This window comes from Pelobates fuscus, chromosome 4 (genome assembly GCF_036172605.1).
Source record: "Pelobates fuscus isolate aPelFus1 chromosome 4, aPelFus1.pri, whole genome shotgun sequence".
Lineage (NCBI taxonomy): Eukaryota > Metazoa > Chordata > Amphibia > Anura > Pelobatidae > Pelobates > Pelobates fuscus.
In genome coordinates this window covers 383,269,102-383,285,863 of record NC_086320.1, presented here as the reverse complement: position 1 = coordinate 383,285,863, position 16,762 = coordinate 383,269,102, and the positions used below count along the sequence as shown (strand labels likewise).

At 46.7% G+C, this 16,762-nt stretch overlaps 1 protein-coding gene across 1 annotated transcript in view; it reads right to left on the bottom strand.

Moving 5' to 3' along the window:
• Window positions 1–16,762, bottom strand: part of MYO1G (myosin IG) — a 212,900-nt gene that overhangs the window by 108,819 nt on the left and 87,319 nt on the right. The window contains exons 17-18 of the mRNA XM_063452858.1: window positions 1,679–1,902; window positions 1,174–1,318 (exon numbers count right to left, since the gene is read on the bottom strand). Of these exons, the coding sequence (XP_063308928.1) occupies window positions 1,174–1,318; window positions 1,679–1,902 (369 nt within the window). The remainder of the gene's footprint in view (window positions 1–1,173; window positions 1,319–1,678; window positions 1,903–16,762) is intronic.

Here is a 16,762-nt window from a genome sequence, read left to right as displayed (position 1 = left end):
TACATGGTGATAATCAGCACAGTGCACACTCTCAGTACTAGCAGTGGGTACACAGTGATAATCAGCACAGAGCACACTCTTAGTACTAGCAGTGGGTACAGAGTGATAATCAGCACAGAGCACACTCTTAGTACAAGCAATGGGTACACGGTGATAATCAGCACAGAGCACACTCTCAGTACTAGCAGTGGGTACACGGTGATAATCAGCACAGAGCACACTCTCAGTACTAGCAGTGGGTACACGGTGATAATCAGCAGAGAGCACACTCTTAGTACTAGCAATGGGTACACGGTGATAATCAGCACAGAGCACACTCTCAGTACTAGCAGTGGGTACATGGTGATAATCAGCACAGAGCACACTCTCAGTACTAGCAGTGGGTACACGGTGATAATCAGCACAGAGCACACTCTCAGTACTAGCAGTGGGTACAGAGTGATAATCAGCACAGAGCACACCCTCAGTACTAGCAATGGGTACACGGTGATAATCAGCACAGAGCACACTCTCAGTACTAGCACTGGGTACACGGTGATAATCAGCACAGAGCACACTCTCAGTACTAGCAGTGGGTACATGGTGATAATCAGCACAGAGCACACTCTCAGTACTAGCAGTGGGTACATGGTGATAATCAGCACAGAGCACACTCTCAGTACTAGCAATGGGTACACGGTGATAATCAGCACAGAGCACACTCTCAGTACTAGCAGTGGGTACACGGTGATAATCAGCACAGAGCACACTCTCAGTACTAGCAGTGGGTACACGGTGATAATCAGCACAGAGCACACTCTCAGTACTAGCAGTGGGTACACAGTGATAATCAGCACAGAGCACACTCTCAGTACTAGCAGTGGGTACACGGTGATAATCAGCACAGAGCACACTCTCAGTACTAGCACTGGGTACACGGTGATAATCAGCACAGAGCACACTCTCAGTACTAGCAGTGGGTACACGGTGATAATCAGCACAGAGCACACTCTCAGTACTAGCAGTGGGTACAGTCAGGGCAGTGTGTGGTCTAGTCTTTCCATAGCTTTGAAGGGTAAGATAAACAGATCACCACCTGCCCTCTGACTCCCACTCACTGCCTGTCCGGATAGAGTTACATTGAGTTGAGCTCTTACTCTGCCCAATTTGTGACTAAACGTGGGTAACACTCACACAGGATAGGTAGTCCTGCCTCCAGGCGCGCTCGTACCCAACGTCATGGCGCAGGCCCTGCAACGCATCCATCGCGCACACTTTGGCTTTAATCTGAAACATGTCCGATGGGGGGATGTTTTTTACAATTTTTCTTGCTCTCCATCTGGGCACAGAGAATAAAACAGTGATATTAGCATGTAGCATGTAATACAGCAATTACCTACTGACCTCCAGAATAACTCAACAAACCATGTCTATGGGCCGGTATATTTGTTTTGGTTGGCTATTTTAAAGCCTTGTTACAGGACGGGTATTTCATGGGATAGATTTTAGCACCAATCAATATGAAAAAAGAATTAAAAAAAAACATTGTAATGGCAGCCCGTCTCACCACCAATATTTAAACATGTTTATTACTGGAATGGGAAGCAGAAGATACAGAAATCCATTTCACTGCTCACTGAGTCTTTGTAACTACACTTGGCCGCTAAATTGTGGATGGAGAATCAGTGTCCATTGGTACCTCCTAAATAGATTTCGGCTGAGTTCCTGAAATGTTGCAAGGACAGCTGGCGGTTCGGGCCACTCCACGCTCTTTCCATAGTCCGGCATATTGCGCACATTCTGGAAACGTCTCACAACTTCCAGCAGGTGAGACCTGACTCTGTAGCATTTATAAACACGCATTATAGTGTAGATAGCCCGGAGTTGTTTGTACCGTTTCCGTGCTAGTGTGCCACGCCAGACCTGTGTACAGAAATAGAAAAGTATTCATATTTGGCTCCGCAAACCCAGGATCATGCAAAAGGAATACACAATAATATAAATATTAAATGTCCTTCAAGTGTCATATCAGTGTCAATGGCAAAATATTCTCTAGAGAGGCAGGTCTGGCAAAACACAAAATGTCACCCATTAATGTTTTAGCATAAAGCGTTCAAGTATGCCCATCCTAGGAATATGACCTTCAATGACTGTTATCAGTAAATATAATTATTTTACAAAATGTATCGTCTCTCATCTACATACAGCCCAATCCTTTACCATCTCTCAGCTCTATCCTACCCCATCCTTTATCATCTCTCTCTATCCTACCCCATCCTTTACCATCTCTCTATCCTACCCCATCCTTTACCATCTCTCTATCCTACCCCATCCTTTACCATCTCTCTATCCTACCCCATCCTTTACCATCTCTCTATCCTGCCCCATCCTTTACCATCTCTCTATCCTACCACATCCTTTACCATCTCTCTATCCTGCCCCATCCTTTACCATCTCTCTATCCTACCACATCCTTTACCATCTCTCTATCCTACCCCATCCTTTACCATCTCTCTATCCTACCACATCCTTTACCATCTCTCTATCCTGCCCCATCCTTTACCATCTCTCTATCCTACCACATCCTTTACCATCTCTCTATCCTGCCCCATCCTTTACCATCTCTCTATCCTACCACATCCTTTACCATCTCTCTATCCTACCCCATCCTTTACCATCTCTCTATCCTACCACATCCTTTACCATCTCTCTATCCTGCCCCATCCTTTACCATCTCTCTATCCTGCCACATCCTTTATCATCTCTCTATCCTGCCACATCCTTTACCATCTCTCTATCCTACCCCATCCTTTATCATCTCTCTATCCTGCCCCATTCTTTACTATCTCTCTATCCTAGCCCATCCTTTACCATCTCTGTATCCTACCCCATCCTTTACCATCTCTCTATCCTACCCCATCCTTTATCATCTCTCTATCCTACCCCATCCTTTACCATCTCTCTATCCTACCCCATCCTTTACAATCTCTCTATCCTACCCCATCCTTTACCATCTCTCTATCCTACCCCATCCTTTACCATCTCTCTATCCTACCCCATCCTTTAGCATCTCTCTATCCTACCCCATCCTTTATCATCTCTCTATCCTACCCCATCCTTTACCATCTCTCTATCCTACCCCATCCTTTATCATCTCTCTATCCTACCCCATCCTTTACCATCTCTCTATCCTACCCCATCCTTTACAATCTCTCTATCCTACCCCATCCTTTATAGTCTCTGTATCCTACCCCATCCTTTACCATCTCTCTATCCTGCCCCATCCTTTACCATCTCTCTATCCTACCCCATCCTTTACCATCTCTCTATCCTACCCCATCCTTTACCATCTCTCTATCCTACCCCCCATCCTTTACCATCTCTCTATCCTACCCCATCCTTTACCATCTCTCTATCCTGCCCCATTCTTTACTATCTCTCTATCCTACCCCATCCTTTACCATCTCTCTATCCTACCCCATCCTTTACCATCTCTCTATCCTGCCCCATTCTTTACTATCTCTCTATCCTACCCCATCCTTTACCATCTCTCTATCCTGCCCCATGCTTTACCATCTCTCTTCTGCCCCATGCTTTACCATCTCTCTATCCTACCCCATCCTTTACCATCTCTCTATCCTACCCCATCCTTTACCATCTCTCTATCCTGCCCCATCCTTTACCATCTCTCTATCCTACCCCATCCTTTACCATCTCTCTATCCTACCCCATCCTTTACCATCTCTCTATCCTACCCCATCCTTTACCATCTCTCTATCCTACCCCATCCTTTAGCATCTCTCTATCCTACTCCATCTGTTACCATCTCTCTATCCTACCCAATCCTTTATCGTCTCTCTATCCTACCCCATCCTTTACCTTCTCTCTATCCTACCCCATCCTTTACCATCTCTCTATCCTACCCCATCCTTTACCATCTCTCTATCCTACCCCATCCTTTACAATCTCTCTATCCTACCCCATCCTTTACCATCTCTCTATCCTACCCAATCCTTTACCATCTCTCTATCCTACCCAATCCTTTACCATCTCTCTATCCTACCCCATCCTTTACCATCTCTCTATCCTAGCCCATCCTTTACCATCTCTCTATCCTACCCCATCCTTTACCATCTCTCTATCCTACCCCATCCTTTACCATCTCTCTATCCTGCCCCATGCTTTACCATCTCTCTATCCTACCCCATCCTTTACCATCTCTCTATCCTGCCCCATCCTTTACCATCTCTCTTCTGCCCCATGCTTTACCATCTCTCTATCCTACCCCATCCTTTACCATCTCTCTATCCTGCCCCATGCTTTACCATCTCTCTTCTGCCCCATCCTTTACCATCTCTCTATCCTGCCCCATGCTTTACCATCTCTCTTCTGCCCCATCCTTTACCATCTCTCTATCCTACCCCATCCTTTACCATCTCTCTATCCTAGCCCATTCTTTACCATCTCTCTATCCTACCCCATCCTTTACCATCTCTCTATCCTGCCCCATCCTTTAGCATCTCTCTATCCTACCCCATCCTTTATCATCTCTGTATCCTGCTCCATCCTTTACCATCTCTCTATCCTGCCCCATCCTTTAGCATCTCTCTATCCTGCCCCATCCTTTACCATCTCTCTATCCTGCCCCATGCTTTACCATCTCTCTATCCTGCCCCATCCTTTACCATCTCTCTATCCTACTCCATCTGTTACCATCTCTGTATCCTGCCCCATCCTTTACCATCTCTCTATCCTACCCCATCCTTTATCGTCTCCCTATCCTAGTTCTCCTTACCAACCTTCTCTCTTTATCAGTTTTCTCTCCTCTGTGTTACTGCCTTCTCCGTCCTTCTTTTCTTACTATCCAATTCTCACCTCTTCCTTTCCTCTCCCGTACACCATGCCAACGTATGTACTACTAAAAACGACCATCGAACTCATGATCATGAATATCTATAGATAAAATGTAATTCCCCCTGAAACTTTAATGAAAACGAATTAAACAGTGCTTCCTCTGTGAGTACGTTACACCAATTAAAGGGAATTTATCTTTATTGGCCCCAGGAATAACTGTAAAGCGGGTTATTAGCCAGTATCAGGAGCACAATGGATGAGAATAGGGAGCCAGTGAGTGGCACTAAATCTAGAAAAGGCCCATTCAGCCTCTCCCACGCACCCGTAACCCACCAGGGCGAGCATGAGTCACAGAGGACTCATCAGAATGCATTGTGATCAGGCCGGCCTCGTACTGCTAAATCATAAAGGCTGCAAGGAAAAATATTAACCGCTGGAGGCTGCGGCTCGTTAATAGGGGATTTATTCTGGAGACAAACACTTGATTCGTCATTCACTATTCACAAGCCAGCATGACTACCACCATAAGAAAGCGTTTATTTTCATTTAACTGGCGGGTGAGCCACAGAATGCAGAATTTAACCCTTGCATCCACCACTCTGTATTTTACATTCCAAGTGGCACCAAAATACAGAATTTAGAATTAAATGGGGAATTGGAACAAATTATTTACATTTGTGACTAGAGCAGATTTGGGGATTTTTTCCAAATCAACTTCATTGTTCAGTAAATGATGACTGTAACTTTAAATAATATATTGTGTGCCACGTGTAAGGATGTTCTGTGCAGGTCTGTCTGTGCTGCCAGGTCCTCTGTTTGGCAGGTCCTGCCCGTGCTGGTGGGTTGTGTCTGTGTTGGAAAGTTCTGTCTGTGATGTGTTTGTAGAAGTTCAGGTCATGTTGGCAGGTTCTGTCTGTGCTGGTGGGTTGTGTCTGTATTGGAAAGTTCTGTCTGTGATGTGTTGGAGAAGTTCAGGTCATGTTGGCAGGTTCTGTCTGTGCTGGGGAGTATTGTCCATTGTGGGGGGTTGTGTCCAAGTTTATGTCTTTGTTGGGAGGTACTGTTTGCATTGGAGGGTTTTGTTCATGTTGGAAAGCTCTGTCTGTGCTGTGCTGTGCAATGTCCATGGTGGGGGTTTCTGTCTGTGTTGGTGGATTCTGTCTGTGCTGAGTAATGTCCATGGTGGGGGTTTCTGTCTGTGTTGGTGGATTCTGTGCTGAGTAATGTCCATGGTGGGGGTTTCTGTCTGTGTTGGTGGATTCTGTGCTGTGCAATGTCCATGGTGGGGATTTCTGTCTGTGTTGGTGGATTCTGTGCTGAGTAATGTCCATGGTGGGGGTTTCTGTCTGTGTTGGTGGTTTCTGTGCTGAGTAATGTCCATGGTGGGGGTTTCTGTCTGTGTTGGTGGTTTCTGTGCTGAGTAATGTCCATGGTGGGGGTTTCTGTCTGTGTTGGTGGATTCTGTCTGTCTGTGCAATGTCCATGGTGGGGGTTTCTGTCTGTGTTGGTGGATTCTGTGCTGTGCAATGTCCATGGTGGGGGTTTCTGTCTGTGTTGGTGGATTCTGTGCTGTGCAATGTCCATGGTGGGGGTTTCTGTCTGTGTTGTGGATTCTGTCTGTCTGTGCAATGTCCATGGTGGGGGTTTCTGTCTGTGTTGGTGGATTCTGTGCTGTGCAATGTCCATGGTGGGGGTTTCTGTCTGTGTTGGTGGATTCTGTCTGTCTGTGCAATGTCCATGGTGGGGGTTTCTGTCTGTGTTGGTGGATTCTGTGCTGTGCAATGTCCATGGTGGGGGTTTCTGTCTGTGTTGGTGGATTCTGTGCTGTGCAATGTCCATGGTGGGGGTTTCTGTCTGTGTTGGTGGATTCTGTCTGTGCTGTGCAATGTCCATGGTGGGGGTTTCTGTCTGTGTTGGTGGATTCTGTGCTGAGTAATGTCCATGGTGGGGGTTTCTGTCTGTGTTGGTGGATTCTGTGCTGTGCAATGTCCATGGTGGGGGTTTCTGTCTGTGTTGGTGGATTCTGTGCTGTGCAATGTCCATGGTGGGGGTTTCTGTCTGTGTTGGTGGATTCTGTCTGTCTGTGCAATGTCCATGGTGGGGGTTTATGTCTGTGTTGGTGGATTCTGTGCTGTGCAATGTCCATGGTGGGGTTTCTGTCTGTGTTGGTGGATTCTGTCTGTGCTGTGCAATGTCCATGGTGGGGGTTTCTGTCTGTGTTGGTGGATTCTGTCGGTGCTGAGTATTGACTCTGTCTGTGTTGGTGGCTTGAAACTGACCATCATGTAGTCCGCAGAGATTGTGCAAGCTGCTTACCCAGCAAGTGTCCAGCCCAATCCAGACTGTTTTGGAGCTGCAGCAAGAAGTTCAATTTCTTAAAGGAACAGTACGCCCAGCCCGGAACCTGCTTATTCTGAACCATTTGTTGTTATGCCTGAGAGATTTGACGGTAGCCGTACATCCTTCTAGTACTTTAAGGTGGATTGCGAGTTGTTGTTTTCCTTAAAGCCTCGGACATATGCCACCGACTTCATAATGGTCCGAGTGGCTATCAACCTGCTTTCTGGACGGATCAAAACATGGGCACACCAGATGTTGCAGGCTAAGAGTCCTGTCCTTGACAATTGGGGATCCTTCATGACTGCAATGGACTCGCAGTGCAAGACCTCTAGTAAAACCACTGTTCCACATTCCAGAGAGAAACAGGAAGACCCAGTACCAACACCACACCTCCTTATGATCCGGTTCCTAGGAAGACTCCAGAGGTATCCAATGTTCCTCTTGACTTCGAGGCACCTATGGAAATAGGACTCGTCCAGATCAAAATGACTCATAAAGAAAGAGACCGGAAGAGAAACCATGGTCTCTGTTTTTACTGTGGAGAAAGGGGACACTTCATCTCTCATTGCCCTGTTCACCCACCTAGGCCTCCAGTTCACCGACTGGCTACCACCTTTCTTCGTCCTATGAGCTCTGCATGCCAGCCTGTAAAACTTCAAAGAAGCAGACATGCTTGGCCTCCCTGAGAAAATCTCCATCTCCTGCTCTTCCTCCTGAAGACACTCCTGTTAAAGCCGGTACCATCACCACTTCCTGTCTGCTCAAAGATCTACCTTAGGATTGTAACTATGCCTCAAATGGTACTAAAGTCCACATAAAGGATTTGGAAAAGTTTGAAAAGGCATTGCAAGCTGCGATCTTCACTCCTGTTGATGTTCTGAGGATGTGCCTTCTGTAATCCAAGTACTTACCACCTGCACCCGGATCCTCAAAGACCTTGATGACTCTCTTAAAAGGGGGGTACTGTCACGGTTCTCACCGTGCCATCCAGATGGCCAGGCGTGGTCGCCCCACAAGTGGGTCCTTCTGCATCCTAAGCCTGCGTTCCTGCCTCTGAGCCACTTCAGTACTTGTGGATCTAGCCTTGTTTATCCGGCATTGCCTGCAACACTAGGGGGCTGAACTTCACCAATGGCTCCTACCTGTCAATCTGAGGCAGATGGATCATTATCCAAGATATATACACTGCCACTCCCTGATGGCAGTGTCAGTTTGTTGTTTCATGTTTCCAAGACTTGGCTTGTGACCCCTGCTTGTGGAATCTACGTTATTGCCTGTTTGCCGCCTGCCCTGACCTTTTTGATACCGTGTCTGACTCTTCTGGATTTACCCTTGTCTGTTTCTTTGTGCCTGGTTACTGTTCCTGCCTAAGCCCCCATGCACAGATTCACAGCCCAGGTAGCTTCTTACCTGGTTACCGTGGGCTGTGTTTATCTGCAAAGGGGAGCTTACATCTCTGCACTTTGGACTCCAACCAAGGTAAGACCGTGACAGGTGGGGGTTTCTGTCTGTGTTGATGGGTTCTGTTTGCATTGGAGGGTTCTGTTGATGTTGGGAAGCTTTGTCTGTGCTGTACTGAGTATTGTCCATGGGAAGAGAGGCGGGGAACAATGCACAGAAATGCCAGTCCATCATGCCTATTAGTTAAGTTGGATGGCAGGTCCTGCCTGGGCTGGTAGGTTGTCTCTGTGTTGGAGAACTGTCTGCACTGAGAGTTCTGTTTGCATTAGAGGGTTCTGTTCATGTGGGCAGGTTCTGTCTGTGCTGGTGAGTATTGTCCATTGTGGGGGGGTTGTGTCTGTGTTTGTGGACTCTGTGCTGAGTAATGTCCATGGTGGGGGTGTCTGTCTGTGTTGGTGGATTCTGTCTGTGCTGTACTGAGTAATGTCCATGGTGGGGGTTTCATGGTGCTGTACTGAGTAATGTCCATGGTGGGGGTTTCTGTCAGTGTTTCTGTCTGTTTGCATTCAAGGGCTCTGTTGATGTTGGGAAACTTTGTCTGTGCTGTGCTGAGTATGGTCCATGGGAAGAGAGGCAGTGAACTCTGCACAGGAATACCAATCTATCAGGGGAGACCATAGTGAAAAACCTTGGCATGGACAGTCTGTCTGGGAAGAGGCAACTGAATGACCCCATCTGAGAGTATAAGTTAGAAACTTGAAAACACAGCAGACACATGGAAATAAAGACATATTACCAGTCCTTCGGATAGATAGGTTAACAAAACACCCCTAAGGAAGCCAAAACAGAGCACCTGGAAGTGGCCACCATCCTCCATGGGACAAAGTGACATTGGACTTAGCAGGACATAAAAACCAAGACTCTGTATAATCTGAAAACAAGGCAAAGGCCCGAAGCAAAACACTATTAGTTAAAACTATGAATGGATATCTGAGTAGTGGAGATACGGTTATACCAAGAAGTGTCCAGAATCAGCTGCAACACTGGCAGAAATTGAGTACAGATACGTGGCCTGATTGACGCTAGCTGGGAGTGTTAGAGGGGGCAAGGAGGCGCTGAGAAAATCCAACAGGAATTCCTCTCCTGGACTATTGGGGAGTCTGGAAGCAGGATAGAGTTCTGAGACAGCACTGACTTACAGGTCCTGCACTCACTATTCTGCATTAAATAAATAATAGCAGTAATATACCATGTACAGAATGCAAAACGCCATATTAATTGCTGCTGTTTGACTCCTATGGGAGTTATCTGTTTATCGGACGGATCAAGTGAGTCTGTAGGAGCCTTTACAAGACAATTGAAAAGCAGAACTTGTTTCACACTAACTGGCTTCCTTGGGTGCGAATTTACATTCGGCTGACTTGTCTTCCTAAGAAAACCAATTGTGGGAATGTTTCGCTTCCTGCCCTATATGAAACGTATCAACTCGCACCATCAGCGGCAGAAAAAGAGTGTCTCATGTGTAGTGCCAGACATATTGTCATTCTTTTTACATGTTACCTATAGGATTTTACATGCTTGGTACACACACACGCACAGCCAGTCATGCTTAGTAGACGGCCGCCAGCTCTCTGTAATAATCTCTCCTGACGGACTGACTTCATCGCAGCTTCGTCATCCCTGATTGAAACTGACAGAAATCTCTTCCTAACTTACTAACAGCCTGATCTCCACGAATGCAAGCAGAGGCAATCCCCCACCCCATCCATTTTGTCCCTCTCTCTGACAATCATTGGCCCTGGGGAAGCAATGCAGTCTCGGAGGCTTGTGGAAAACAATAGTGACAGCTCAGCCCAGAAAAGCTAAAATCCAATTTTAGCTTCTATTTGGCTTCATTCATTGTGTCTGAAGGAAATAAAGTGATTGTCTGCGATATTTCATTAACCCCTTAAGAACCAAACTTCTGGAATAAAAGGAAATTATGACATGTCACACATGTCATGTGTCCTTAAGGGGTTAAATGGCCTGGGATTTATCCAGGGAACATTGCTAGGACAGATGCATGGTGGATCACTGACCCACAGAGCTTGCAATCTTATTATCCAAAGGTAGTAAGAAGACAGTTACGTGTAACTTGATGTATGATTTTTCCCATATAAAAATGAAATTGAATCACACAGTTCATGTATCAACACATCTCACCCCCCCCCCCCCCACCACCACCACTACATCAATAACTTCAAGGATGCAAAGATTAGAATCACCAAGGAAAAACATAGCGTTATTCAATAAAGTGGGAATTATCAGGAATTCAACGTGAATTTAAAATGAATGCAAATGTTAGGTCAAAATAGCCAACCAGAATCATAATTTTATTGTTAATCCATAGCAGCGTCATACAGCGAGTCACCATTTTAATGAACATAAAAACGAATGTTTAGAAAACAACACTTGGGGGGCGGAGCTAGCTGTCAAGCCGACAAGTCGACAACCCGAGCTCCGACATTACTAGAGCAAAACAGCCAAAGAATCAGCAAACCTACCTCCGTAAGCCGGGGAAAGACTGAGGGAGAGTCAGCACAATATGGGGAAACACTCACGGAAACCCCGAGGGTCATCCTATCACGCATGGTGACTGACCTTAAGGCATTCTTCACGGCTGAATTAGCAGGCCTCAAGACGGAGCTGAGCACACTTACAGGCCGCATGCGAGCCATGGAAGAAGTAGTCCAGGACTTGAGAGTCCAGCAAGACGCCACGGCAAAGCAAACGCAGGAGCTAGTAACCACATGCTCACAACTAAACGCCCGAGTGGGGCAGCTTGAAGATATGGCGAGACAGAGAAATATCAAGGTGAGGGGGATCCCAGACACTGTGACAGCAGACGAACTGCCGCTCCTCATAAAGAGGCTGCTACAGGCTGCCCTACCATCTAAACAGGCCAAAGGACTGACCTTGGACAGCCTATTCCGCATTCCAGGGCGCCCACACAATGCCCCAGACTCCGCAATGGATGTCATACTGAGCTTCAAATCCCGCTCAGACAAAGACGGATTCCTCCGTGCTGTCAGGGGCCAGACCCCGTACGCTTTCGAGGACCTTACCTTACACTTTTACCAAGACCTGAGCCGCCAGACGCTGCAGTGGCGTGCATCCCTGAAAGAAACCACAACACAATTGAGGGCAGCGGACATACAATACAAATGGGGCTACCCCCGAACGCTAATTGTCACACAAGAAGGGCAAAGCCACTGTCTGACAACACCGGCGGAAGCACCACAATTTTTACAAGCACAAGGCATTTGCCCTATGGCAGGCGCCAAGACGAGAACGACACACCGGTGGGATGTCGCCAACATAGCACCGTACACCCCATCCGGACAGGCAGCCCCAGCAGGAAGCAGCACTATGCACCCACCCGGTTCTTAATGTGGGAAAAAACTGTCCGTCACAAGGAACTAGTAAAGGCACCGGCCGGATTTATATTACACTGACTTATGCACTGTCCTCCCCATTTGGTATATAATTTTGTATATAATTTGTTTGCCAGTTATGCATTTCTACGTCTAATGCCGTGTGTACGGTTAGCCATCTAGTCTGCAGACCGCAACAGCTCAAATATACTTATTACTTAACACACAGACCGCACGATCCCCCGACCTCGTAGACCCATCGACCTGACACAACCCACAGGGCACCCGGGCGACACCTTAATGCCGAAGTCACAAGTGGCACATACCACTTGTACCTCCTCCCCCCCCCCAGACTCTGGTGTTAAGGAGCCTTACTATATATGGGCCCTATAATGCCTCTAGCCGCCAACCGGGGACCCAGAACCAGAAACCCAGACCCAGGCTTAACTCACCTATCTTGTAAAATGCACACAAAGCATCCCAAAGAATATGTTTAATTATAGCTTGAGCCTGGAAGCACTGCTGTTTCCCCTATATGTTGGCCTCCTCTGCTCACAAACCTAGTATCTGATTATTATTATTGCCATTTATTTAGCGCCAACAGATTCCGTAGCGCTTTACAATATTTTGAGGGGGGGGATGTAACTATAAATAGGACAATTACGAGAAAACTTACAGGAACAATAGGTTGAAGAGGACCCTGCTCAAACGAGCTTACAGTCTATAGGAGGTGGGGTATTAGAAACATTAGGACAGGAAATATCAAGTAGGAGTGAAGCAGAGCTGGAGGAGAGAGCAAAGCACTATCCCATAGGAGAGGGCAAGAGACAGGTATGTAAGGGAAAGATTACTCTGGGAGGCCATACGCTTTCCTGAAGAGATGGGTTTTAAGGCCCTTCTTAAATGATTAAAGACTAGGGGAGAGTCTGATGGCGGTAGGCAGGCTATTCCATAGGAAGGGAGCTGCCCGCGAGAGGTCCTGCAAGCGCGAGTTGGCCGTACGGGTGCGAGCAGCGGTCAGGAGGTGGTCACGGGCAGAACGGAGGGTAAGAGGAGGGGCATACCTATGGATCAGTGAAGAGATATAAGAGGGGCTAGAATTGTTCAGTGCTTTAAATGTATGGGTTAGCACTTTGAATTGACTCCTATAGGATACAGGGAGCCAATGTAAGGACTGGCATAGGGGTGAGGTGTGAGAGGACCGACTAGAGAGGAAAATCAGTCTAGCTGCAGCATTCATTACAGACTGTAGCGGGGCAATACGGCTTTTGGAAAGACCAATCAGGAGAGGGTTACAGTAATCCATGCAGGAAATTACTAGAGCATGGACAAGCTCCTTGGTAGCATCTTGCGCAAGAAAGGGGCAGATGCGGGCTATGTTTTTGAGTTGGAACCTACAGGACTTGCCAACAAACTGGATGTGAGACTCAAAGGTGAGACCAGAGTCAAGTATGACGCCAAGACAGCGCGCTTGCAGGGATGGACTTATGTGGATATCACTGACTTGAAGGGAGAGCGAGAGAGGAGGATCAGTGTTAGGAGGAGGAAAGACAAGGAGTTCAGTTTTAGTGAGGTTAAGTTTCAGAAAGCGGGAGGACATCCAGTCAGAGATGGAAGAGAGGCAAGCAGTGACACGTTGCAGGACGGCAGGGGAGAGGTCCGGGGAGGAGAGGTATATCTGAGTGTCATCAGCGTACAGGTGGTAGTGGAATCCAAAAGAAGCAATAAGTTTACCAAGAGAGGCAGTATAACGATCAAATAGAAGGGGACCAAGGACAGAGCCTTGGGGAACTCCAACCGAGACAGGATGAGGGGAGGAGGTATCCTTGGAAAAGGAGACACTGAATGAGCGTTGGGAGAGATAGGAGGAAAACCAAGAGAGGACAGAGTCACAGAGACCGAGCGATTGAAGAATTTGACGGAGGAGAGCATGATCAACGGTGTCAAACGCAGCAGAGAGGTCAAGGAGAATTAATATGGAGTAGTGCCCTTTGGATTTAGCGGGGATTAGGTCATTAGTCACTTTGATAAGAGCAGTCTCAGTAGAGTGGAGAGGGTGGAAGCCAGACTGAAGAGGGTCAAGGAGAGAGTTGGAATTAAGGAAGTGAGACACACGGGTAAAGACAACTCTTTCCAATAGTTTTGATGAGAAAGGGAGCAGGGATATGGGACGATAGTTAGAGGGGGAGGATGGGTCAAGAGATGTTTTTTTCAGGATAGGTATTACAGTGGCATGTTTAAGGTCAGCAGGAACAGTGCCAGAAGAGAGAGAGCAGTTAAAGATGTGTGTTAGGGTAGGCACAAGACAAGGGGAGAGAGATCTGATGAGGTGAGATGGGACCGGATCGAGCGGGCAGGTGGTGGGGCGAGAGGAACGGAGAAGCGCAGCCACCTCTTGTTCAGTAGCCGGGGAGAAAGTCTGGAGGGTAGGGAAAGCATGGTTTACGTGTGGTTTAGAAAGAGAGCGGCAAGGAGGGGAGAATTGTTTCCTTAGCTGTTCAATCTTGTCAGTAAAGTAGCATGCAATGCTATCAGCTGTAAGGTTAGTTTGGGGGGTGGCCACAGCAGGGCGGAGAAGGGAATTAAAGGTGTCAGAGACATCTGGGATTGCGGGAGCATGAACTAATGAGAGAGGGAAAGTATGACTGTTTGGCGAGGGCAAGGGCTGCGCTGTATGAACACAATATGAATCTATAATGGAGAAAGTCTGCCAGGGTGCGAGACTTCCTCCAGGAGCGTTCAGCACAACGGGAGCAACTCTGCAGACAGCGCGTTGATTTAGTATGGCAAGGTTGGGGTCGTGTTCTCCTCGAGGTGCATGTTTGGAGCGGGGCTGCAGCGTTCAAGGCAGATGTGAGGGTAGTGTTATATGTGGAGATGGCCAGTGAGGGACAGGAGAGGGAAGGGATGGATAGCAGTTGTGAATCAATGTCAGCTGACAGCTGCTGGAGGTCAATAGAGATCACAGTAGTCATGTCAACATGCCTGTTTCAGCCTGTTACTAACATATCCTGAGCCTGTACAATATGGAACTGGATTTGGGTGCTGTGGCTCTTACATATATACCTAACCTGTTATAGTTTAACGTTTTCAGAACCAGAGGCAAAATCACTAGCTTGTACACTATCACACTATTAACAAGCCATCACAGAGTACTATGCCTGTCTTTATCATTCGAAAATCGTGCAGTATATTCTTTTAGACATGTAACTTTGGTTATCTCCTATGTCACTAAGCAATGTCGTGATCACTGAAATCCTGTATCTTATTTTATGCACAACAAAAATAAAGAATAAAAAAAAAAGAAAACAACACTTGAAATAATAATCCGCCAAGTTTGACATATTTTCGATTCCTAACTCTCCACCCATCTCTTTGTAAAGTTTTAGACTCAAGACCTGCCCTCAATACTTCACTGTGAGAAGCATTTAGACAACGCCAAGCACTAATAAGGTAAATTCCAGGCAAAAGAAAATTACATCTGTAATCAAAATAAATCAATCCCCATTGAAAATCAGGTTTATTGTAAAAATGTACAGACTTTCAGCTGTCTGCAATGAACAAATCAAACAAAAGCAATTGAAATAGCTCAACACCATGAATGCTTCAAGTGGTTTCCTCAAATTCAACTAAAAATGCAACTTATACTGACTTCTCCTGTCTCAAAATGATTCTTTATATATTATTATATAATCATTATTAGTGTTGTCGCGAACCCGGAATTTTCAATGGGCAGGCGAATTTTAAAAACAACAGGGACTCTTTCTGGCCACAATAGTGATGGAAAAGTTGTTTCAAGGGGACTAACACCTGGACTGTGGCATGCCAGAGGGGGATCCATGGCAAAACTCCCATGGAAAATTGCACAGTTGATGCAGAGTCTGCTTTTAATCCATAAAGGGCAGAAATCACCTAACATTGACACCTGTCCTCAAAGCCCAGCCCTGATACACACTGACACAGAGCAGAATAGAGACTGTTCCCCCTACATAGGGTCACTTGGCAGATATGGATTGACACCTGTCCTCAAAACCCCTGATACACACTGACACAGAGCAGAATAGGGACTGTTCCCCCTACATAGGGTCACTTGGCAGATATGGATTGACACCTGTCCTCAAAACCCCTGATACACACTGACACAGAGCAGAATAGAGACTGTTCCCTGTCCACAGAGACCATGATACACACTGACACAGAGCAGAATAGGGACTGTTCCCCCTACATAGGGTCACTTGGCAGATATGGATTGACACCTGTCCTCAAAACCCCTGATACACACTGAAACAGAGCAGAATAGAGACTGTTCCCTGTCCACAGAGACCATGATACACACTGACACAGAGCAGAATAGGGACTGTTCCCCCTACATAGGGTCACTTGGCAGATATGGATTGACACCTGTCCTCAAAACCCCTGATACACACTGACACAGAGCAGAATAGAGACTGTTCCCTGTCCACAGAGACCATGATACACACTGACACAGAGCAGAATAGAGACTGTTCACCGTCCACAGAGACCATGATACACACTGACACAGAGCAGAATAGGGACTGTTACCCCTACATAGGGTCACTTGGCAGATATGGATTGACACCTGTCCTCAAAACCCCTGATACACACTGACACAGAGCAGAATAGAGACTGTTCCCTGTCCACAGAGACCATGATACACACTGACACAGAGCAGAATAGAGACTGTTCACCGTCCACAGAGACCATGATACACACTGACACAGAGCAGAATAGAGACTGTTCCCTGTCCACAGAGA